The 25499-nt window shown below is 34.1% G+C and overlaps 1 protein-coding gene across 6 annotated transcripts in view; it reads left to right on the top strand.

Annotated features, from left to right (window-relative positions):
- Window positions 1–25499, top strand: part of Cdh18 (cadherin 18) — an 883722-nt gene that overhangs the window by 835610 nt on the left and 22613 nt on the right. For all 6 annotated transcript variants that reach the window (XM_033757792.1, XM_033757776.1, XM_010609461.2 and 3 more), the window contains 2 exons: window positions 1518–1639; window positions 17742–17859. In XM_033757792.1, the coding sequence (XP_033613683.1) occupies window positions 1518–1639; window positions 17742–17859 (240 nt within the window). The remainder of the gene's footprint in view (window positions 1–1517; window positions 1640–17741; window positions 17860–25499) is intronic.

The following is a 25499-nucleotide window of genomic DNA, read 5'->3' as shown; positions in this document are numbered from 1 at the left end:
TGTACTGTATGATGTATGTGATTTGTTGTTTTATATTTTTAGAATATATGGATATTACATTTTCCTTTTTGTTTTTCTTATTTTGTTGAGTTTTAGTGTATACAATTTTATGATTTTAATCTAGTAGATTTTGGATAAATTTCTTGAAGTAAAAAACATTTCTCTTCTTGCTCTCCTTGTTCCCACCTTTCATTTTTTTCTTTTCTTCTTTCTCTCATTGCTGAATATACAAATAATCTTCAAGTTTTTTCCACCAAAATAACTGTTTAGTACATAAGTGAGGTAAGCTTACACTCGTGTTTGCTTTTCCACTGATATCTAATTTCTCTCAGCAAGATTTTATGTAAATAGTATCAGACACCCACAAGTTACAGAGCATAAGGTGTGGAACATTTCCTCCTTCATCTGTTTTCTACAAGAAAATGTGCACAAGACTGAAATTAGTTGTCTCCTTAACTTTAATAAAACCACTTAGACCTTGGAAAATTTGCTTCCTACAATTTATTTTCTAAAGCATTTGATGATACTATTTAGATAGTCATTCTCTTTTGAGTACATCTATGGGATTTTATCTTACCATTAATATCTTCTGAATAAATATTTATACCTCCTTTCCCAAAAAAAAGGCTAGCTTTACTATTTCATACTGTCTTTGATAAACCTCTGTATATTTTATGTCTTTAATCTAGTCTCGCTTCTTAATGTGTTAGTTTATTATAATTTAAATTTTTGCTTTTTAAAAGAAATTGGCAAATACATCAGTGATAAAAAAGACAAATAGAACTACTGTATGTCTAGAGAGTGAGGAAAAAATTTAGTGAAAGATAAATTTCTTGTTATGAATTTTGAATCTTTAGCTTTGGAATATAAAAATAAACTAAACACTAGCCTTTTCCTTACATCATTTAATAGGTAAACTTACCGCAATGTAGTACGTTTAAGATATTTTAAGATATTGAATGTAACATTTTGGAATCTAACAATGATATGTAAATCCCATGTTAAATTCTAACTTAAATTATTCATATTTTCCCCAACTGTGACTTAACATCCCACACTGCATATATTGCCTTACAAGAAGAAAATGATAAGTTGTGGAGAGTGTATTACTTTTTAGGTTCTGGGATTATTTATATCAGAGACCTTGAACTTTTTAAAGATTGTGTGATTGTGCTTTTCTTAGATTAATGATGAAATCAATGGTCCGTCTCTTAAACTCTGACAACACACAATGAGTTTTGACAACTTTCACCTTCTCCAGTTCCTGAGTAGCATGTAATCTCCTCAATATGAAAAATAATCATTTTAGCATTCCTGTCAGGCCTGGGGGTTCATTTTTCATTTTTCCCTAAGTTAATGAGCTCTAGCAAAAATTGCATTCATGAAGTTGTCTTTTGCCAAAAGTCCTGCCACTGCATATGGAGTTAGTGACAAGCTACAGTATTAAGAAGATTTGTTGTAATCCCAACCTGTGAGTGTGCATGGAAACACTAAATACATCCCTACGTGTTTTGCAGACAACCCTGGTTTGCTGAGCCATGTCACAGTGGGTATTAGAGTTCTGGATGTCAATGACAATCCACCCGAACTTGCCAGGGAATATGATATTGTTGTGTGTGAAAATTCTAAGCCTGGCCAGGTAAGTTGATTGTTTTCTTCCAGTCTTTGAATATAAGAAACATAAGCAGATTTATTTCTATTATACTGAGGTATAATCCTCCAAATCCCCCAGTGTCATGTTTGAACTCAGTGAAGATAATTTTAAAAAGCTTTACTTTAAGGACCAAGTAGATATTTTTAGAATTGCAGAAAGTAAATCTTCTCTATATTCCACATGTAATTCAGAGACAATGGACTTATTTATGCAGGATCCATTCACCATGCCAATGAAACTGTATCAAATGTTTTAGGTACAGCTCTGAATTAAACGAGAGGAAACTGAGCTTTTTTGTCTTAACATAGCTTGGAGATTCTACCAGGAAAAAGACCTGGTAGTGTACTTTGGGATACCCACAGGACTGACACATCAATAACAAGAGGGGCACTGCTACTAAAAAGGGCTTAGTGTTGACAAGGGGAAGTGTGTGTGTGTGTGTGTGTGTGTGTGTGTGTGTGTGTTTATACTGGGGATCAAACTGAGGTCCTTGTGCTTGTGAGGCAGGCAGCAGAACCACTGAGCTAAATCCCCAGCCTAGGGAAGTGTATATATTAATGGGTTCTGGAAGTGAGGTGTAGAGAAAGCTTAAGATAAGGATATGAGGCTCAATGTGCTATAATAACCATTTCAAAAAGCACAGAAGTACTGGAAGAAGTCTGGTTTGGTTGCAGCACACTGAACAGGTGAGTCCAGAAGGAAATGTGAATCAATCTTCTCTGCTGTATGCTAATATGCACAAAATTACTCACTGACAACAAAACATTGATTATCACACATTTTCTATAGTCAGACACCCAAGCACAGGCATGGCATAGCTGGGTCTTTGGAGAGTTTCACAAGACTGTGATCAGCTGTCCTGGCTCCATTCTCCTTCAAGGCCTGGGAATCTGTTTCAAGTCCACAGTATTGTCCTCAGTACTTAGTTCTTTTCAGCTGTTTCGGTTCCTTTCTGAGATTTTCAAGCTTATTCTCAGCCACTCAAGGCTGCCTACTGTTCTAAAATACCCCTAATTGTTTCTTGCTATATGGATTCTCGCAGTATGGTCACCTTCTTCACCATGTAAAAGGGAGGCTTGCTAGTGAGTCTTTTAGCAAAATGGTCTCTGGCAGTGTAATCTAGTGAGTCATCTGTGACTTTCTGTGAATGCAGGATTTCATTGCTCAGAGAAACCTGCAATTTATACCAAACTCTAAGTGGGAAGGTTTACAGAAAGATAAGCAATCTAGGAAGTTGTCTAAGAAGAGCTTTGCCACCTATACATCCAGAGGGCTATACATTGTCAAAGACATCCATCTGAGGTAGAAAGACTTTTACAGTTTGGTAAATCAGAATGAGTATGACATCCATAGTACTTTAGTCATTTTGTAACTTGTGATGAAATTATCTTTTCATGAAAATACTTCCTATAATTATGTATGAAGGACAATCAAAAGTAGTATAATGAGATAATTGTGTGTGTGTTTTAATATCACAAGGGGATATATTTTCTTCTATGTGGGTATTCTTTTCATAAGTAGTTCATGAGTCAGGTGGCTCTCAGAACTATAAGAGGTTCAGAGAACTCTTCTCAGCAGTGTGAGCAGCAAGCTTTAAAAGATCAAAGACAGACAAAACAGAAATCACCTGATTGGCTACAGTTAGGCATTTGCCTTACTTGGGTATCATCTGATAAATTTTCTGTGTAATATTAGCTGAAGCTCAACTCTTTGCGGTACCTTGAAATCTAGCCAGTTGTGCACTATGAAATAAGACTTCAGAGAAAAATGTTAAAATTTTAGATTGATGAAAATATAGTAAATGAAAATGATATTTGCAATCTTGATAACATTAGCTGACGGATATAAACTGAGAGAGAATAAATGATATTGAAAATAGATCAGATTTAAAATCCATGCTGCAACATGAAAATAAAGGAAGGATGCAAAAATAACATTATGGGCATATGGATAATATATTTTAACATTTATTGCTCAAATCCCAAAAGCATATGAGAAAGAGAATATAAAAGAATAGAAAAATCTATTATTGAGTTTCATATGCTTGTCTCAGTAACTGTTGGAATATTTACATGAAATTTTCGTAAGGCTATTGGAAAATTGAATACTATAATTAATATTTTCTGATTGAAAAATATAAAATTATATATTATTTTAAATTTGCACAAAATGTTGACAAAAATTTGCTATGTGTTGGGTCACAATACAAGTTTGAAGCATTTGCAAATAATAGGCCTCATTATGTTTTATTATAATAAAATATAGACATAAATAATTTTTGTTGAAGATTGCAAATGTACCTGACAACAAGAAATAAAGATACTAAATAAAAACTTCAAATTACATATATATGGCAGCAAAAAAGGCTATGAAATAAACAAAACTTTATACAACACAGACTGATAATCCAAATACATTATTAGTTTGATATGCTCTTCAAACATTATATGTTCTAGGCTGGGGATTTAGCTCAGGGGTTCGGTGGCCTCCCTTGCAAGTACAAGGACCTGAGTTCAATCCTCAGTATGACAAACAAAACAAAACAAAACAAAATAAAACAAAATAATTATAGATTCTTTCTCATTTTCTTTTAGTATAATACTTTTGAAATAATGTATTTACGTAGTATAGTTGAGAAGCTGTCCTAAAAATTTTATGATTTGTAAACTCCTTGGTTTTGTTAATTTGATAAATATCATACGCTGGTAGATTATATCACTTACATTTTCTAACAAAACTTCCCACAGAAAAGAAATATACTTATATTTGAAATCCAAAAACAACTAAAAGAGTTCCCATTTTGAAGATCAGATTTTTCTGTTTCAATTTTATTATATCCCATACTTATTTTTATTATATTTTATAAGAATAATGATAGAATTTAACACCAATACATATGTAATATTCTTACCAACAAATGACTATGAATTAAATCAAGCATGTAATTCAGAAAAATCATAAGGTTGGCAGAGAAACTATCAATATGCCAAATGTGAAAAATCTTACCACATCCATGACCAGGTTTCTCATTTAATAGTGCACACATATGTGTAAAAACATACCCCCCACAAATATACACAATGCATATTTATACAAGGCAATATACACTTTGGTATAATAAAACAGTGCAGTAATGTGTGGAATATTTGTGATTTGTGTGATTTGAGAAAAACAAGTATCTTTGAGGCAGTTGGAGAACTTGTAGTATGTACCAGATACTGAATGATATTAATGATTTATTATCCATTTATTCAAGTATAGTTATGATAAAATTTACTTAAAAATTAATATTTGTTATCACAGAAAATAGGTACAAAGATATATTGATAACATAACAAAATTTGTCTGAACAAATTTCCAACCAAACAAGCTGTAGTGACAGAAAGAAAGTTTGCAGAAGGCAGAGATGAGAGAGGAGAACGACGGATGGACCGTAATACATTTCATACTACTCATATATACAGATTCCATAAATTCTCAAATAAAAAAGAAAAGAAAATGAGAACCAAAATAAGTCATCAATTTGGTAGGCCAACATATAAAGAAAAATATTAATGTGTTGATAAATTTTTAAAATATGAAATGTAAAGGCTGAGATTTACCTTAGTAGTGCTACACCTGCCTAGCCGGAACAATGTGCTGAGTTTAATCCCCAGCACCAGGCAAAGAAAAAGGAAAGAGAAAAAAAGAAGAAAAGAGAAAAGGAGCATATGTGCTTTCTAACATACTCAATACATTAAAAATAAATTATTTGTTATCTCTTCCTCTTTAAATGTTCCCTTCACAAGGATGTAGTGGCCTTCTTTGTCTCTATCAATCAGTTTATGTTTGAAATTGACTTTGCGAATAAGATTGCTACCCCTGCTTTTTTCTGGGCTCCTGTGGCATGAAGAAGTTTTGCATCCTTTCACTTTCAGTCTATGGGCTTCTTTTTGCACTAGCTGTGCCTTGTATACAGCATATTATTGGACTTTGCTTCTTAATCCATTCTGCCTGTCAATTTCTCTTGATTGGTGAGTTGAGGCCATTGATATTGATGGTTATAACTGATATGTACTAACTTATTATTGTCATTTTTTTTCACCTTCTCCTTTTAGTTTCTTACCTTGCCTGTTTGATTTGCTCTGTTAGGCTTCACTATGTTGTTACCTTCATGATCTTTTTCTAGGATATTGTTTAGAATTCCTTGTAGTGCTGGTTTGGTATTCATGAAGTTTCTCAGGGGTTCTTTGTCATGAAGTATCTTATTTCCCCATCCATTTTGAAAGAGAGTTTTGCAGGATACATCAGTCCAGGTTGGAGGTTCTTTTCTTTTAGTACTTGAAATGTCTCATTCCAGGCTCTCCTTAAACCTAAGGGTTTGTGTTGAAAAGTCTGCTATGATTCTGATGGGCTTTCCTTAGCATGTGATTTGTTTCTTACCTCTTACTGCTTTTAGTATTTTGTTCTTCTGTTGGATTTTTGGGATCTTGATTATTATATGTCTAGGTGTAAATTTTTTTTTTTTTTGATCATGGCTAGTTTGAGTCCTACATGCCTCACTTATCTGTATGTCTAATTCTTCCCTTCTGTTTGGGAAGTTTTCTATAATTAATTCTGTGAACAGCTTTCTTAAGTCATTTGCATTTTCTCCTGCTACTTCTTGGATTCCTATCAGTCTTATGTTATTCTTTGCATCATTGAAGAGTTGTTGGATCAATTTCTCATGATCCCCTACTGTTTTTAAGAGACCTCTCTTTTCACGGTCACTGACTGCAATTTTATCTTCTATATCTGAGATTCTGTCTTCGGACTCTTTTATTCTGTTGCAAGCACTCTCCATGGAGTTTTTAATCTCCTGGATATCTACTCGAATCTGCCCTGTGGATTCCATTTCTTTCTTATGTTGGGCATTTATTGTTTCCAATTCTTTCTTATGTTGGGCATTCATGGCTTCTATCGTGTTCTTGAGCTCATCTATTTTCCTCTCAGTTTCTGTTCTAGAGTCTCGAATTACAACTTTCATTTTGCTCGTCATCTCTATGATTATCTGGGAAATTACTTCTGTTTTAAATTTCTCTAGAGCCTGATTGATCAGTTTTGTTACTTCCTGTGCTTTGAATTCAGCGTGTCCTGGTGGGTCACTGCCAGACTTTTCATCCTTATTTGCCCCACTGTTTGTCATTGGTGAACTGGAAATCTGTCCCTGTATCTCGCCTGAGCTTTTTCTCATTTTAGCTATTGTTGTTGGGTTGTCCTTAGTTTAACCTTTAGGTTATTACTTAAATCTTCCTGATATAGTTGGGCTTCAGCCCATGGGTCTCTAATGACTCATAGACATTCTCATTTTCATAGTACCGAAGAAAAGAGCTCATGGAATCAATCACAATCCTTTATCCTACTTGATACAATCAGCACCACAATATGATCAAGCACAACTTGTAAATTGACCACGTGTGGTAGTCATCAGTCTTTCACCTTCAAACCATGTGAATTAAATTAAAATCAACAAGAAATCCAAAATATGTCTGCAGTGAATAAACTTTTCAATAAGGATATTTACCATTTAGTATGGGGGCTTAAGACACAGTTAGGACAAGAGGACTAGATAAGTAAAAGAATTAGAGAAGGTTTCACATGAAGCCAGAAGATGTACAATGACCACACAATCATCAGGAAACTGTTAAATTAAAAAGGGATAAACAGAATAGAAGTATAATAACCCTTGAGTGAGGTAGAATGGCATGAGAAAAGAACATAAAGAAAAGAGAAAAAATGATAAAAGAAGAAATATGAGTTAGGACAGGAGCGGAAACAGAAAGGGAAATGAGGGATAATATGGTGGAGCAAGAGACTGAGTTGGAAAAAGAGGAGAGAAAAAAAAAGAGTTTGCAGAGTGGAATGAAAAAAAGACAGAAAAAAAGTGAGTTTGAAGGGCCTCTTTCAGACTATATCTCTGCTGTCATAATATACAACATGTACTGCCATGTGCAGAGCCAAGTTCCCTGATCTCAGCTAGCTGGTGGCAGAACCCCATGACACAGACTGACCTCAGGCTGCAAGGCCCAGACTGAGTTCCCCAACCTCCTGAAGTGTTGAACTCCACTCAGTTCTATTACAGATTCCCCCTCCCCTTCTTTAAACATGTTCAAATTTGGGACTGCCGGAAAATACCCTTTATGACCACCTCTGCCTCTATAGAGTAGATCTGAAGACTAGCACAATCAGGAGGTTTGAAAGTATGAGGGGATGTTCGGGGGGTGTTCAGGAGTGCCCACTCAGCTACCTTCCCGGAGCTGAAGATGGCTGGCGGGGGAGCCTGCAGGGGAGGGCATGGCCTAGACTTAAATAATTTAAAAATTACTCCAAGAGAAAATATCTATTGTAAATAAATGAATGCACCTGCTTCAATGAAGACATTGAAATGAAAATTTTTTAAAAAATTATGTGCATTGGATGACAATGCAAAAACAGCATATCAAAACTCAATAACAAAGCATCAAGTGAAACAGACACTTCTCAGAAATACAAATGACCAATAAATACATACTCTACAAAGAAGATGCAAAAATTCCAAAAAAAGACTTCTAGACTTAATTGAGAGATTCAGTAGAGAAGCAGGATACAATTAAAATCAATAGCTTTCTTGTATACAAATAATAGACTCCTTAAGAGAGAAGTTAGGGAAATGATCCCTTTTACAATAGCATCCAAAAAATGAAATAAATAGAAAACAATCAACAAAGGAAGCAAAAGACCTCTACATGGAGAACTACAACACTCTGCAAATGGAGATCAAAGAAGATATGAGAAAATAGAAAGGTATCCCTTGATCTGGGGTAGGAAGAACCAATATAGTGAAAATGGCCATACTTCCAAAACTGCTGTACAGATTCAATGTAATCCCTCTTGAAATCCCAACAGTATATTCACAGAACTAGAGAAAACAATCCAAACATTAATTTGAAACCAGAAGAGACCCAGAATAGCAAAAGCCATTCTAGGCAACAGAGACATGACAGGGGGTATCACAATCCCCAATTTGAAATTATACTACAAAGCCACTGTGAAGAAAAACAGCATGGTACTGGCAAAGAAACAGACCCCAGGAGCAGTGGAATAGATTAGAAGATGCAGAAACAACTCCAGGCATATTCAGCTACCTCATGTTTGACACAAGATCCAACCATCCTCACTGGAGGAAAGATAGCCTCTTTTATAAATGGAGTTGGAAAAACTCGATTTCAACATGCCAAAGATTAAAACTAGACCCTTATCTTTCACCATGCACTAAACAAAAATTGAAGAGGACTCAAGATCTAAATATTAAAACAGAAACATTAAACTTGTTGGAAGGTAAGTTAGGTACCACTCTCAAAGACTTTGGCATGGGAAAAGACTTTATGAACAAATCCTCAGTAGCACGGGAACTAGCAAAAATAATCAACAACTGGGTTCTGATCTTTTTCAAAGCTTCTGCACTGCAAGAGAAACCACCAACAGAGCTAAGAGACAATCTACAATGTGGGGAAAAATGTTTACCAGCTGTTTCTCAGACAAAGGTCTACTATCTAGACTATATTAAGAATTAACAAAATTCAGGCCCCAAATATAAAAATTCAATTAAAAAATAGGCATCTGAAATGAACAGACATTTCTCAGACAAAGAAGTAAAAGCAGAAATAAATATATGAAAAATTGTTCAACATCACTGGTCATTCGAGAGATGCAGATGAAAACAACACTGAGATTCCACCTCTCTCCAGGATGAATGGTGGCTATAAAGAAATCAACCAATAACAAATACTGGCAGGGTTGTGGGGAGAAAGGAACCCTTCTCCATTATTGGTGGGAGTGCAGACTGGTGCAACTGCTGTGGAAATCAATATGGACATAAGTTACACAACTAGGATTGGAAATCTCACTTGACCCAGCTATTCCCCTGCTTGATATCTTCCCAAAATAATTAGAAGAATCATAACACAGTGATATATGCTCACCCATGTTTATAGCAGCACAGTTTGTAATAGCTACAACTTGGAAACAGCCGAATTGCCCATCAACTGGAGACTGGATGTGTTTTTTTTAATAAAATAGAGCACTACTCAGCCAAAAAGAATGAGAAGCTAGAGACATTTATAACAAAGTGGATACACATTGAGGACACACTCTTAAATGAAATTAATAGGACTCACATGTGTAAATGCCATAGAGTTTCACTGATGTGATAAACTAAAAGTACAAATAAGGGTCAATATGGATAACTGATGTTTTCTAATAGGAATAAAAAGTCTAAAGGTATTGGGCAAATGGGAGGGTAGGGAAAGGTAGCAAGAGAAGAGAAAAAAGAGAAAAGGAAAAACTTGGAAACAAAGTCTTTGTGAATAGGAAAGGGTGGAGGGAGGTAGCAGGCTAGGTGATGGGGGAAAAAATAAGAACCAAGATATGTCATATAAAGGTACAAGATACCCATCATGATAGTAATTAATTGTATTGTATATCTAAAATGTAGCAATAAAGATTCAGTTTATAATTTAAAATTTTTCCAGCATCTCTGGACAATAGGGAAAAGCAAATTAAAACAACACGAGATTCCACTTCTTTCCAGAAAGAATGGCTACCTTCAAAAAATCATACAATAAGACCTCACGGAGAAGCTTGGGGCAGAAAGCTACCCTTTATAGTGTTGATGGGAATGTAAATTAATAGAATGATAGTGCAAGTCAATATGGAGACTTCTCAAAACTCTAAAAGTAGAAATTTCATTTGGCCCATCTAGCTCCCTTCTGTGTATCTTCCCAAAAGAGATAAAGATACCGCATTACAGTGATATATACATGTCCATGTTTATAGCAGCACATTTCATAATAGCTAAATCTTAGAAAAGGCCTACAGGTAAACAGATGAAGAAAACAAAGAAAATGTATCCATAGATAATGGAATTTAACCCTGCCATTAAGAGGGATAAACCTGGGTTATCCTACAGGAAGAACGATGCACCCTGAGATTATAATATTAAGTGAAATAAATAAGACACTCAAGCTTAAATATTGAATGGTTTTCCTTAATGAGGAAACCAAAATATAAATGAAGAGCATAATGAAAGAAGATAGGTAATAAGAAGTAAGGAGAGGGATAAATCTTTTGTAAATGGTGAGGGGACCAATACATGAAAAGAGGGAAGAGAAAAGATATGAAGAAGCTACATCTATCTATCTATCTATATCTATCTATCTATCTATCTATCTATCTATCTATCTATCTATCTATCTATATCTCCCATGAGGGATGAAATTATTATGTATTACAATGAAACATCAGTTAATCAGTTAAAAGACTTCCAGAAAATGCATAAATCATGATTAAGGAAAAGTTTCTTATTGTGAATGCATAAAACATAGAAAATAAAATAGTGCATATTTAAGGATAACCATTCATTTTTAAAAGTTTGAAAATTTTAACACAAATCAAATAGAAACAAAGAACAACTTATGAGCAGAAACCAAGGAGACACAAATGAGCCAAAAAATATGAAAAAGCTCAGAATCAGTGAAAGGACAGGGAAATTCTGGTAAGAAAGGAGAAAGAGGATAAATAAAAATAGTGAAAAAATAATGGGAAAACAGTCAGATTTCAGTAGCTGCGAGAACATTAAAATAATCATACTAATAATTGAAATTTTATTTAAAGATTTTAAAAGTAAAGTTTGTCAGAGCTAAAAGTAGAAACAAAGATAAAGAATAATTACTCTTCTACTCATTAAATATATGAAATTATTCCTTCAAGTACATTTTAATAAAAATACGGAAAATAAAATTGAAAAGCTTGGAAGCTTTTCAGAAAAGGGGGCTATTATTTTTCTGCTCATTTATAATGAAAAAATTCATTATCAAAACTTTATAAGTAAATTAATGAAATTCCACCTGTGACTATGGATGTTCATATCACAAGTAAAACATTTACAAACCAAATAAAACAAAAAAATTAAAATTAAAAAAGTCAAAATTTTTATTAATTTTGAAATCCAATTTGAGAAAGTTCATCATCTATTAGTAAGAATGATACATTAATAACATCAGTGAGAATGCTACTGTATGCTGCTGTGAAATTGGAATTGAATTAACATATTTGCTGAGTACTTTGTATAAAGATACAACATTACTTTTACACTGATATTAGAAAAATGAAGATTAAATATCATCCCACCTAATGCCACATTAAAAAATAAAACAACAGGGAATAAATGCTGCCCTTGTAAGAATTCAGTTATGCTTATAAAGAGAAACCCTTACATTTAGGCTCTTTTCTTCAATTAATTATTTTTATATGATAAAAATGAAAAAAGTGGAAATAAAATTTTCATAAATAGGGAAGGGAGGAGGGGGTGAAGGGAGGGTAGGAGTATGGGGAAAAAATGAGAAGCAAGACCTATCATCTAAAGGTACAAGATCCCAATGATGAATGGAACTGTACTGTATACCTAGAATGTACTAAAAAACTCAATGAGAAAAAGAAATCATTTTTTTTCTTTTGGTAACTCAATATTATTGAAATTGATTAATTAAAAATATCCAAATAGCTTCTCTGGTGTGAATAAACTATAATAGGACATAAGATCCTAGTGGTATAATTGACATCGTGAAATAGGAAGAAAAAGGCTAAAGGTGTTGGCAAAGTGGGAAGGGTAGGAGAAAGGTAATAAGGGAAAAGAAAAAATATGAGAAAATGAAAAAAATGGAAACAAAGTGTTTGTAAATGGGGAGAGTAGGAGGGGGTGAGGGGAGGGCAGGGATAAGGGGAAAAATGAGAACCAAGACCTGTGTACAAGATCCCAATGATGAATGTAACTGTACTGTATACCTAAAATGTACCAATAAACTCAATGAGGAAAAAAATCGAAATATGTGATACAAAGTATCAATGAAAAGCTAATATTTGCTGTATATATTTGTCAGCACCACCTTGATGACTATAAATTTTAAAAATATTTGTAAGCAAACACATTTGATTTTAAATTTTAAGGTCATTTCCACTTTTGAGGATGAGCCCTGTTCTTTCCCTCTGGTGTAGTTCATCTTCATCCTTGCTGGTCCTTATATGAGCAAATAATACCTAGTTCTTGTCATTTCATACTTTTTGTCAGTGTACTTAAAAAAATGTTTACAAATTTGAAATACTGGTTCACTTTTTTGGCCTTTGACTTTACCATTTCATCAATGTGTCTTATTGTCCAGGTCTTGTGACTGTGACAGCTCACTTAGTCTTTATCGGAGGGTGACCTTGCCTCTCAGTATGGTGTTGCTGGCCTAGATCTCTTGTTTTACTGTCTGCACTGACAGCTTAAACTGGGTAACAGTCCTAAGTGGTGATTTTATGTAACATCAACAAGGACTTTCTTCCTCTCTAAAATTAAGACACGTCAGAAATTGAGGATGTTCGCTAAGCCTAAATTTATGAGCTTATGTCTAGGTTAACCAAAATCACTTCATTAATTTATTGTCTTGCCTTCCGTGCTATTATATTTAGTAATCTGTACCTGTGAGAACCTGCTCATTTCTAGATTAGATATCATTAATCATTTATGTGGAATAACTTTTTCAGGAACTATTGTTAAAAGTTTGTATTCAAAGTCTATCTCCTTTTATATATGTGCTAATAATTTTCAGAAACTTACAATAATTAGCATTTGTAAGAAGTAAGCTATTAATGTATTTTACATCTTTGGTTTGTTGCATTTATTCTCTTGATACTATTTTATTCATGTTTTGGTCTTTCGTATTGTATGTTTTTATGTATACTCTAAGACAATTAGATCATTGTGCTATTACCTCATAGTATTTGCTTCAAACTCTTTAACAAATATTTTTAAAATTTAATGAGGCCAAAACAATCATCTTTAAGAATTGCTTCTGACATCTACATTTATACAAATTATTACAAATGTATGTAGGCTGTGTTTACAACAACTACAGAGGAAAATGACCTGATTCTTTCTGTTTAACTTCACAGCCTTTGGTTCTTTTGAGGCATGTTAGTAGCATTTATGGGGGAACTTAATGTGTTTGGACTTAGAATAAGAGTTAGAATAGCAAACATTATTTAGACAATAATTTCTGCAATAAATTATCTAAAATGCATTTACATTGCCCAGGTGTACAACAGTTGTCTTTCTATGGCAATTGCTTTTGGGGTTACAGATATTTCTACTATAGATGCTGCACATATGTGTGCATGTATGTGTGTTTATGTGTGTGTGTGCTGCAGTGCAGCGATATTAGTCTCATGAAAATTTAAACTGCACCTAACAGGGCTAGGGATTTAGCTCAGAGGTTCCTCTGTCTGTCTCGTGAACTGGGTGCCGAAACAAACAAACAAACCCACTGCACTTAACAGCAGACCTCAGATCTATCCAAGTAGCCAAGAAAACTGCAACAGTATAGTTCTCTGAGGAAATGTATTTCCCCGTTTTAAAAAGGTATCTTTTAAGGACTTTCCTAAATAATTAGAAAGAAAGACATGTGTGCATGAAATTTGAAGTCAGTTCCTAAGTAGAGTGAATTCAAAATAATTTATCTATGCCTAAATCAGAAAAGTTAAACAGAGTGCTTTTTGTATTTATACAGTTATTTTCTGTTCTGTCAAATTTGTTTGTGATGGTCAGAAAACATTACATTTAAAAATTTAGTATATAATAACACTTACCTCTGACTCATCACAAACAATTTTATTAAGTATGTAACTTTGTATCAGAGAAGTTATTGTGGTCAATACAGGTTAATAAAAGCTCAGCTTTTTTAACTAACAAAATCTTATGTAGTTGTAAATTAAATGTATGGCTATCTTATTGGTTACATTATGAATGAAATTAATTGATTGATTTAATCAAGATATCATATCTTCCTTAGAAATTCATTTTAATTAAAATTCTAAGGTTACCTCACTTACCAAAGAGAATATCATAATACTTATTTAAATTAATGACACTAATATTTTATTCCCTAATACGATGAACTGAAACACCATGCAAAATACATTTTTAAAATCAGATATATTTACTTCACTAGGCCATCAAATATTCCTGGTGAATATTTATTTATAAATATCCACTATCAATTTGATCCCACCTTTCCTTTTTGAAAAGTAGGTTGCAGCCAGGCATGGTGGTGCATGCCTGAAATCCCAGCACTTGGGAGGCTGAGGCAGGAGGATTGCTGTGAGTTTCAGACCAGCCTAGGCTACATAGTGAGTTCCAGGTCAGTCTCAGCTACATGGTGAGACCTTGTCTCAAAAAACAAAACAAAAAAAAAAAAAAAACAAAAAATTAGGTAGGTTACATCTGTGATTCACTGTGTATGTTTCCAAATACTCTAAATTTTAAACTTTACTTAGATCATGGATATAGGATGCAAAGAATGTGGTCATTGAAAAGAAATGAGGAGCTAAAAGAAAAACTGTTAGATATTTTATCCTACCAAGCAATTACAAAAAGAGAAAACAGTTAAAACAGTACATGTAAATCACAACTTTGACAATGAGGTAAAAAATGTTCATGATGAAGAACTGAAAATTATCTATGTATCTTCCCGAAGTTTAAACTTACAAAAATAATAAACATTAGCTTTCTACTTATATTTTCTAATAAAATTTGATAAAACAATGAATAAAAATCCTATTTTCCAATGAAAGCAGAAATATGATTTGTAAAACAAAATTTGAATATGTTGTCTAAGAACAAGAGAATATCATAAAATTCAGTAAAAAAGTAGACCAGCATTCTAGCTCTCTGGAAACATTTTTCAGAAGTATGACAAATAAACATTTAACATTGACTGGTTTTAAGACTTCATAATGAACTTAAGCAAAATGTATTTATCTATGTTACATGTCAGAGATAAAAGTTTTCTCACTAAGAAAAACAAACGTCATAGATCCCACCTGCTCAGAGAAAGACACTAAAAATAGACATGGGGTTAATTATGGGACAGCACTGTGAGAAATTGAGATTTTTTGTGGGTGTTTTTGTAACTCTAAATATAAATTAAAGTGTATTCTCTTGGGAAATGCCGAGACTGAAGGAAAAGGTTTGAGGGTCAGTGTTGTCCTTGAGATCAGGAGTTGCCCACCTTGGTCAGGTAACCTTTCTTGAGCCACCACACACACACACACACACACACACACACACACACAGCAGCAGCAGCATTAGAGTTCCCTAAAAACTAACTTTGCAATGAATAGAAAGAAAAAAAAATCACTTGCTGACAAAATAAACTTTGATCAGTGTAAAAGCAAGAGATTTAGGAGTGAGCCCTGTGCACTTTTGAAGACAGCGTGCCACTTTGATGCTCTGAAACTCTTTCTTCTCCATCACTTCATGCAAACACACGTTTTTATTTACGTCTATGTTTATTTTTTTTATTTGTTCGCACTGCCTCTGGTCAGAGGCCTATTCCTTCTCAATATACTTATATTTCTTCTCATCTCCCCTACTAAATCTTGGTCTCAGTGTATAGAAAGAAGAATTTAGGTTTTAACTGCAACTGAATTTTTCCCCTTGTAAAAATTTAAATAAGGTAAAATTTATTAAAATTTTCTTACTGATCATACCATTGTTTACAATGAATGTACTATATGTAAAAAGAGCCCACAATATGATTTTATGGATTTCTTTACTTTTTCTTTATTTTTAGTTTTCAAAGGGATGGCTACAATGAAGGCATTTAAGTGTTTAGGATATTAATTACTAAGAGGAAAATATGATTTTGTTTATTTGTTTGGATCGTTTAAATAGTGCAACAGCCATACTTATTAGAATTTGTATCCCCGTGGTTTGAAATGTTAGCAGAGATGTTATGGAAAATTGTATGGATATTCCTCAAAAACTAAAAACAGGACTACTCTAGAATCAAGCAATTCCACTGGATACACACGCAAAGGAGATGAAGTCTTTATATAAAAAAGATACTTCGCCTCCATGTTTATTGTAGCATTATTTACAAGAATCAAACTATGGGATCAATTCAGAGGTCCTCAATGAAAGGAAGACACTTTAATGTATTTGCATAGTGTACCACCCTCTGGCTATGAAAAAGAAATGTCGGCCCCTGAAGTAACACGGAGAAAGTTATGTGGAGTGAAACAAACCAGAAACAGAAAGACAAGTAACACATGTCCTTATTAAATTATTGAAATAATAAATCAAGCTTGAGGAGCTTTGGGAGGAATAATGACCACTAGAGATAAAGAAGAGTAGGAGGAGAAAGACACCGATGAAGCTGGTTTTCTAGGTAGTAAGCAGTGTTAGAGGGGCAGCAGCAGAATACAGGGTGTGAGAAGACCAAGAAGATATGATCAATGCACTAGGTATGCTTGAATATGATTCTCACAGTGAATTCTATTAGTGTAATTAATACTGGTTGGTGATTACAATAGTAATTTATAGCAACCCATAAGGAAAATAAAGAATTTGTGTTCTACCGTCACCAAATATGCTTAGCCTAAATTACTCTGCTTCTTAATGTGTACCAGGTACAATGTTTAGAAGTGCTTCCGCTTGACCACTGGAGACGAGTTATTAATACATTGCAGCATGTTCTCACTTTGGCTCTGCTGCTGTGTCGGGGATGTCACGCGGATCACAACCTTTGCAGGAGTGAGGTTCCTCACCAATAAAATCTGGATCATAGTTTCAAAGGCCACTGGGCAGCTCCACTGCTTTTGCATATACTGACAGAAAACAAAACATCCAAGCTCTTCTGCATCAACCCTGGGATGTTTGTATTTGTGCGAACAATAGTTCATGTTCTCCCCTAGAAGATAATCATACAAAAATCTTACTGCTAATTGGTCCCATCTTTCTGTGAGTGGTAACTTTTCTTAAGCTTTTCATCATCGAGAAGAAATTGCGACTACTTCTAAGTTGTACCACGTTTTCCCTAAAATCAGATCAAGAACACGTTTAGTGGTTCTTTTATTAGTTAAACTTTACATATCTGAGTTGGAAAATGAACTTTAAAAAATATTTTATTTTAATAATTAAGATGATGTGTTATCATTGAAATCAAAGGAATGAGCCAAGTTAAATTGACTATTTAGTATGTCTTTCCTTTAGGTTATTCATACCATCAGTGCTACTGATAAAGATGATTTTGCCAATGGACCACGGTTTAACTTCTTTCTTGATGAACGCCTTCCTATGAATCCAAACTTCACCCTTAAGGACAACGAAGGTAAACCTGAATATATATAATGTACATGTATATATTTTTTTCAGTCTATGTGTTTTCCGCTATAACTCTTGTTGAATAGGCTGGTTAGTTTTGCTTTATTCTTATAACCCCAAAACAGCTTGAAAATCAGCATTCAAGTCAGTTTGATGTTAATGTGTTATGATCTGTGAATAGCTTGTATTTAAAATGGAGCCATATGCACAAATAACACTCATTGAATTTATTCAGAAACACTCCTTTAAATGAGAAATGTACATGTAATATGCTCTTGGCAAATTTTAAGAGAAATCTTAGCTGACAAACATGTTTATAAGAGCTGATGCAAATGCTAGAAGGTAAGAAATATTTAAATTAGGAAAAAATGAAAAATATACCCTAGAGACAGTTATGAACGGAAATGCAATGCTTGAAATCATCTTGTATTAGCAAGGCTATCAAGATATTCTGTACAAATTCTATTTCCTCTTGTTATTGTGAACATTTACCAAAGTATTGCAGGAATTTATGCGTAATTGCAGAGTATTTTGGAAGTACTTAAAACTCTTTTGGTTTAACTATATTTCATAGGGGAAATAACAACGCAGAAACTTAGTAACAATGGAAGCTTCAACATTGTTTAGATACCATGTTTGTCAGACCCCTCGAGGTTGTTTAGAAATCATCCTTTATCCTAAAGGGAAGTAACAAACAAATATATGCAATTTTCTAATTAGCATTGGCTTTCTCCTCCAAACTTTCAGCATATTTATCTGAATATGTTATCATGTAGGATTTAACACTTACTTATGATTATTATATGGGAAAGAGGGGCACATACATTTTGGCATACACATTTAATTATGATTCTATACAAATATTTACAAAGGTATTTTTCTTGTTTTCCCTAAGTGTCTTTAAATGATTATAATGAGAATACTGAAGGTGCATCCAGCCACACCAGGTTATGATGAACATTCAAAACTTAGTTGTCGCTCCCATTTTAAGTAACACTGTAGTCTGCTCTGCTTAGTAGAATGTGGAGTCATACGTGTGTTTGCATATGACAAATTCCATTCAAATGACTTGCACATTTACTTACATTTGAAAATTCATCTTGCAATACATATATGGAGGGCACGGGATTTAGTTCAGCTGCCTTGCAAGCTCAAGGCCCCGAGTTAGATCCCAGGTATCAAAAAAATCATGGAGTCCATGAAAATATGTATACATTAGGAAAAGAAAAATTACTTACATATATTTTAGTGCTGTTTATTGAGATCTCATGAGATTAGTACAAGTTACCTTTATTCTCTACAATAACAAGAGATGCTCAATGTTGGCCATTACCTGCCAGACAGTTATTAGTATGGTGAACTGCTAAAGTGTGTATGCATTTTTTGGTGTATGCTGAATATTCAGTATAAGTAAATATATGAAACATTAAAGAAAATTTATCTTGGCAAAATGGTGCAATCTGTAATCATAGCACTCTGATGGTAGTGTCAGGAAGATCACTAGTTCAAGGCCCACTGGGTATACTGAGTTCCATGCAAGCTGAGCTACATGGTGGGTGAGGTTCTATCTCAAACAAAAAAATCAGTTCCCATTTTTTCTACATTTCAAAAGTATTTTTATTTGGAGTAGCATTTAGCTATCTTAGTAGGATAATTATCCCTTGAAGTTATATTTCACTTGAATTGTCTTTATTCCAATAAAGTTTTTACTTTACATTTAAAATTTTTTCAAATTGATGATGTTGGAGTGAAAATTTAACTTCATACTTAAATTTGTGTTAAGTTTAAGCTACTTCAACTGTATAGCTATGACCTTGAAAATACTTTAAGGGGGTAGAGTTTTCTTGCTGTGGAAACTTACATTACTATCAAAGTTCTTCCTACAACATTATTGAATATGGAATTTATGAATTCAGTTAAGGATTTTATTAAAAATAGCTTAATTCAGTAATATGATAAAATATCACTGTTTGAATTTACATTTAAGGTGTCCCCTCAGAATATATAGACATTTTAAAAGGATATATATGTGTACATTTTCAGCATTTATGCTATTCATACAAATGAATTTTTAAATCATCTAACACATTTCAACTGTGAGAAGCTAATTGAGAGTTATATAGTGTTAAACATACTTCAACATATTTACAGGCATGTTTTGCAAGTTTTGAGAGTTTAAGACATTGTAAATAAGAAACTTAATTTATCTTGAGTGAAAAAAACAGCAAATCTTAAAAAGTGGATGTAACAAAAAGCTGACAATATGTTTGAGCATAAAAACACAACAGTTGTGCTGTAAAAGATCTATTATCCTCCTAAGCCTGAGTTTTACATCCATTAATCATGATTAGAAATTCCAACTAGGTGACCTTAGGAGAATTAATGATATATGAAATTTTTAGACTCCGATAGGCTATGGCTTCCAGACAAGGCAGCTATGGATGATAATTATGAAATGAAATTAAAAGTCCAGCACTACTAGACTCAGGATGCTTAAATATTGTATTTTATGAGTTAGTATATGTTTGTATGCCCTCCAAACATACAGAAAGAAATCTAGAAGAAAAAATTAAAACCATTATTTTTCCGAGGCCACTGATTGCCTAGAAGTGTATATTCAGGAACACAGAGAGCAGTGCATACAGTCACTAAGCTCAAACACATCATAAGAAAGCCATGACCTTAATGGAATATTCCAAAGTGCTCTATGGCAAAGAATGAGTGTAGAGATTTCTCAAAAAAACAGGAGAAAAAAATGCATATTGTTGCTTATGATCAGTATAAGAACCAAAATTTTAAAGGTTAGTGAATGAAGAAATTGCATAAAATAAATTCACTCAGTAATAAAAATATATAAATGTAGAGAAAAAAACTCTCTAAAATAAATAATTCAGTTCCTAAAGTTTAAAAAACTATTAACATCTTTTCAGAAAGTTCAAGGTGCTCATTAAACTAAGACAACAATAATATTTAAAAAATGTATGAAAGCAATTGAAAAAAAATTTACCAAAATATGACTATAGTTTTTGAATATGTAGAAAAACATGGAGAAATACATAAAGAAATTAAGTATAGAAATTAATATAGAGAAATTAATTGTATGTTGTTATATATGCAGACACTATTTAATTGCATATGCATGTATATATGCACATTTAAATCGTACATTTTATAGATAAAAAGTACAATTTTAAATATATAGAAACTATAGTGAAGTATATATTGATAAAATTGAAATATGTAGTTGAAAATGGAACACATCAAATTCAGAATTGTGGTTAGATATGAGAAGAAATGAGAAATGAGATCAAGTTGATAATAAAGAGTGTATATATAATGTCTTATATTTTCGAAAAAGATCCAAAATGTGACTGATAACAGATATAAAATTTGAGTAGCAATATCTTAATTTCCATGTGATTGGAATAGTTAGGTTTAGTAGGTGACCTAGCACAAAAAAGAAATTCACACATTCATTTAACAAGTGTGAATATAAGGGCTATTTATGTCAATTTCTTTAATTAATGATCACCTCTTCACAAGTGTAATTAAGGTCTATTTCTTGCTTTCAAAGACATCTCCTTTGACAGAACAATCCTTTGTTAAATGGTACAAGAAGCCATAAGGGTAGCTCACACCTGTCATCCCAGCTACTCTAGGGGCTAAGGCAGGAGGAGTCCAAGTTCAAGGCTGGCTTGGGCAATTTTAGAGATCTTACTTCAAAAAAAAAAAAAAAGAAAAGAAAAGAAAAGTGTGAAGAACTGAGGGTGTATTCAGTGATAAACTGCTTGCTGACCATGTGTGCAGTTCTGGGTTCCAAAACCAGCGCTTCAAAAGAAAGAAAAAATATACAGTACAAAATACGATTTTAGTATGCAATTAGGGGAAAGAAGTTATGTTTCTATCTCCAGAATAAAGACTTAGTAAATAGTTAAGACTGTTGCTGAGAAAGAGAGATGGATATAGATGAATGAAAAATGTTTGGAGTTTAACAAGGAAAAGGGAAAATAGCTAAAAGATTTTGGTAGACAGGTAAGAAATTCTAAAGACCGTAAGTTGAGGAAGAATATGAAAGTGAGATCAAAGAGCTAAATTCACGATAGACACATAGATATAAAAAGTGGATATCAGGGCCAGGGACCTAGCTCCGTGGTGCCGTTGCCTGCCTTGCAAACACAACCGAGTCTGACACCCAGCACCAAAAAAAAAGTGGATATCAAATTAAAAATTGGAGGAGGTGCAAGCTGTAATCATCATCTATATAGTTTCCTATATTTATTATTATTTATTTATTTGTTTATTTTAGTGCCAGGGATCGAACTCGGGTCCTCGTGCTTGCAAGGCAGACGGTGAAAACACTGAGCTAGATCCCCGGCCCTTGAGCTAAATCTCTGGCCCTATGCCTTTCTATCTCATGCACAGAGACACTAACGTCCTCTCTATTCCCGACAATCTCTTCAAAAATGTTTGTGTAGCAAATCAGTTTTGAGAAATATAGCATCTTGTTTAGGAATAATGGACATATTTATTTCCTGAAACATTTAATGAGAATGATGACTCCATGTGAAACAAATTCTGAGCATGTGTTTGCAAATTGCTGAAAAAAGACCCGAGATTTCCAAACCTGAATTTCCTTAGCTGATGACCAAATTCACTGATGTGCAGCAAACACCTGGCTCTTCCACTTCACTATTTTCACCGTGAAGTATTAAGACACTAGTATGAGTGAGAGTTTGTGCTGCTTTCTGTGAATCAGTTTAAAAACATCCATTGTTTTGAAATCAGGAGCATTGTCTAATTTGAGCACTCATGCATCACACGGTCTAACATTGTAGAACGTAAAGATGATCAAATCTCAAACACAACCTTTCACATCCCTGCTACAGCACTGAACTAATTCCTACTGGAAACTATTCTAAACCACCTACCTTGATGCATTATTAATGAGTGTATACTAAACTTATTCCAAAGAAAGGATACTTTATCAGTTTAGATACCTAGAATCAACAAAGTAGCTAATTTCTTTACACTAAAAGATTGAATCTTCCTTCTTCTGCACCCTAATGAGATTCTGCTATTTAAAAGTTAGAACTAAGTGACCAGGTAACCAAGTTTAAAGCCATAGTCTTATCCATGCTTTTCAGATCTCTCCCCTCCTCATCAGAACTCCCTTCCATATGTCATATACACCCTTAGTTTGGAAATTGCTAATTAACATGAACATTGCAAAATGAATGTCTTATTGAATGCTGAATCTTGTTTATTAAAAAGTTTCCTTATTTTGAATCGAGTTTTGTTGCCCACTCTGCCAAATAGTTAGAAAAAGCAACATGGAGCTAATGATCTACTCAAGGAATCAGCAATCTTAGCCAAAGCATATACATTCATTCAAAAGAAAGGAAAAGCAGACTGGTCCATGCACTCACTGCTTGGGCTGACAGCGACAGTTTTCCTTTGAAAGATAAATTAACCGCAGGTGCAATTCTTCATTTGCTGCTGTTTTGTTTAACACATTAATCTCACAGGCACTGTCAACCTTCACTGATTCCTTAAAGAGATGCCCATGTCTTTGGTGGCAGTGAGAGGACACAGGGTTTGGACATGTGGCTTTGTCTCTTGATGTGTCCAGCCACATATAGGTGAATGTCAGTCATATCCTGGAAAGGGAGATGCCTTAATCCTTTTTGAACTACTTTGACAGAATGCCTGAGAGCGAGCAATCATAAAGAACAAAAATTTATTTCTCAAGGTTCTGGAGGCAGACAGATCAAGATCATTTGCTGTCTGGTTAGAGCCTATTCTCTGCCTCCGAGATGGAGATTTAAGATCTGCATTCTCGGGCGGGGCTGAATGTGAACCTTCCCTGCGCAGGAGAGCAGCGAAGAGAAGCCCCACTGTCAAAGTCCTGTTGACTGTGTCTGTAATTTGTTCATGAGGAATGCAGGCATTCCCCTCATAACGTGCTGCCCCCAATACTACTGATTGACAATCGAGTTTCCAGCACTTGTGTTTTTGAGTGGACAGATACATTAGATCCACAGTGCTAGGAGAGAATGAAATCACAAGACATTTCTGTAGAAAATCTGTATTTACCATTGCCTCTGACAAGCATTTAGAAGGAGCATTATCACATTAATCCAAACAGAATGTGAGCTGAAAGTCAGTTTTGATTTGCAGTTTTGTTTACCTGGGGACCCATTTCTGATCTGTTCTGGTTTTTCCTAGTACAGAACGTTCCAGGGCTTTTTCTGAGAACCTGCTTGCATGTGTGCCATGGTTCTTCTCAAGAATCACTGTCTGTTCAACATCAAGATAGGTACAAAAAGCTCATCTTTGATTGTCAGGCATTTTCACCTTAGGGATTTGTTTTTATTGCAAACATCCAACTTAACTTCCTAGTTAATGTATCAATGTAAAAAAAGAAATGTCTTTATGCAAAATCAACCACGTCTTTAGGTTTGAGGCCTCTCACTTTTTAAATTGATTACAGGCCAAGGAAATGGCCCAAATCTCTCCTAGTTTGTCTGTCTCCATTTTATAATCCATTTTAGCACCGGCCCCTAATGTAAGCAAATACCTATAGAATAATGGTTTCCTGCAATCAACTACTCACCTACCACATTTTCCTCTTTTAGAATTGTAATTCCTCTATCTTCAGCAATTCCCTAATGCCAATTAATGGGTATTTTCTTGTAATTTTTAGCCTTTTATCTTTCTTACTACTAGAGTATTGGCAGATTAAAAGTTCTCAGTTTACATTTAAACTAATATTTACCTTCCTTTGTGTTATAAAGTCAGGGTTGTCTGGGAGCAATTTCATTAAATATTTGATATATAATCTGGGCTTGGAAGAAGGAATTGTTCAGTGATAATCTAATTATCATAAAGGTGATGCCTGTTTGGATACTTCTTGTTCTTTCAAATTCAATTAAAATTGTTTAGGAAACCCATCCCAATACTGGAGCAACACCCATATTATCTCCAAAATTTCTGAGAATAAAGGGGGACTATCGATACTCTGTGTGCCAAGACACCATTGCAAAAGAAAACACCACTGTTTTCCGGGCAGTTTTGCTTCATCTCACTTCACAGGCCTGCTCCAATTCTCTCCTCCCCTAAAGTACTGAGGGCCTGGAGTGCAAACTGTAACTGCAAGACAGGTGAACAAACTTCAGGGAAAATCTCAGCTCATCTTAGGAGCCATCTATCGGGAAGGGCTATGAGGTGACTGTCATGATAGTGCAGAATCCAGTATCAAACTGATTGGTCTAAAATGTCATCACTGGAATGGTATGTGCAGCTAAATAAAACTGACCAATGAATAAATCCTTGAGGTTCCCTATGAAGCAGAGCATCTCTGAGATTTGCAAGAAGATATTTTGGCCCTGGTTCCCTTCTGGCGTTGTGACTTTCTGTATCAGAGGAAGCCCTGAGAATCAGCCCTCAAGCAGCTTCTCCAACTAGAGGTCGCAGGACCTGAGAAAGGTCAAGCGGCGTGTGTGATGAAGGCAGTTAGTATGCATGTGTGTGTCCATCCTATTAAAAAGAGAAAAAATATCCTCAGACCACTGAATGAGAAGTCTTATGCCAACAAAATATTGCAAGCTTTAAAACTCCAGAAAAATGATAGATTTCAACCAGACATTG

The sequence above is a fragment of the Fukomys damarensis genome, unplaced genomic scaffold (assembly GCF_012274545.1).
Source record: "Fukomys damarensis isolate Sample0158 unplaced genomic scaffold, DMR_v1.0_HiC HiC_scaffold_1, whole genome shotgun sequence".
Taxonomy (NCBI): Eukaryota; Metazoa; Chordata; class Mammalia; order Rodentia; family Bathyergidae; genus Fukomys; species Fukomys damarensis.
The sequence above is the reverse complement of the archived record's forward strand: the minus strand, read 5'-3'. Positions and strand labels throughout refer to the sequence as shown.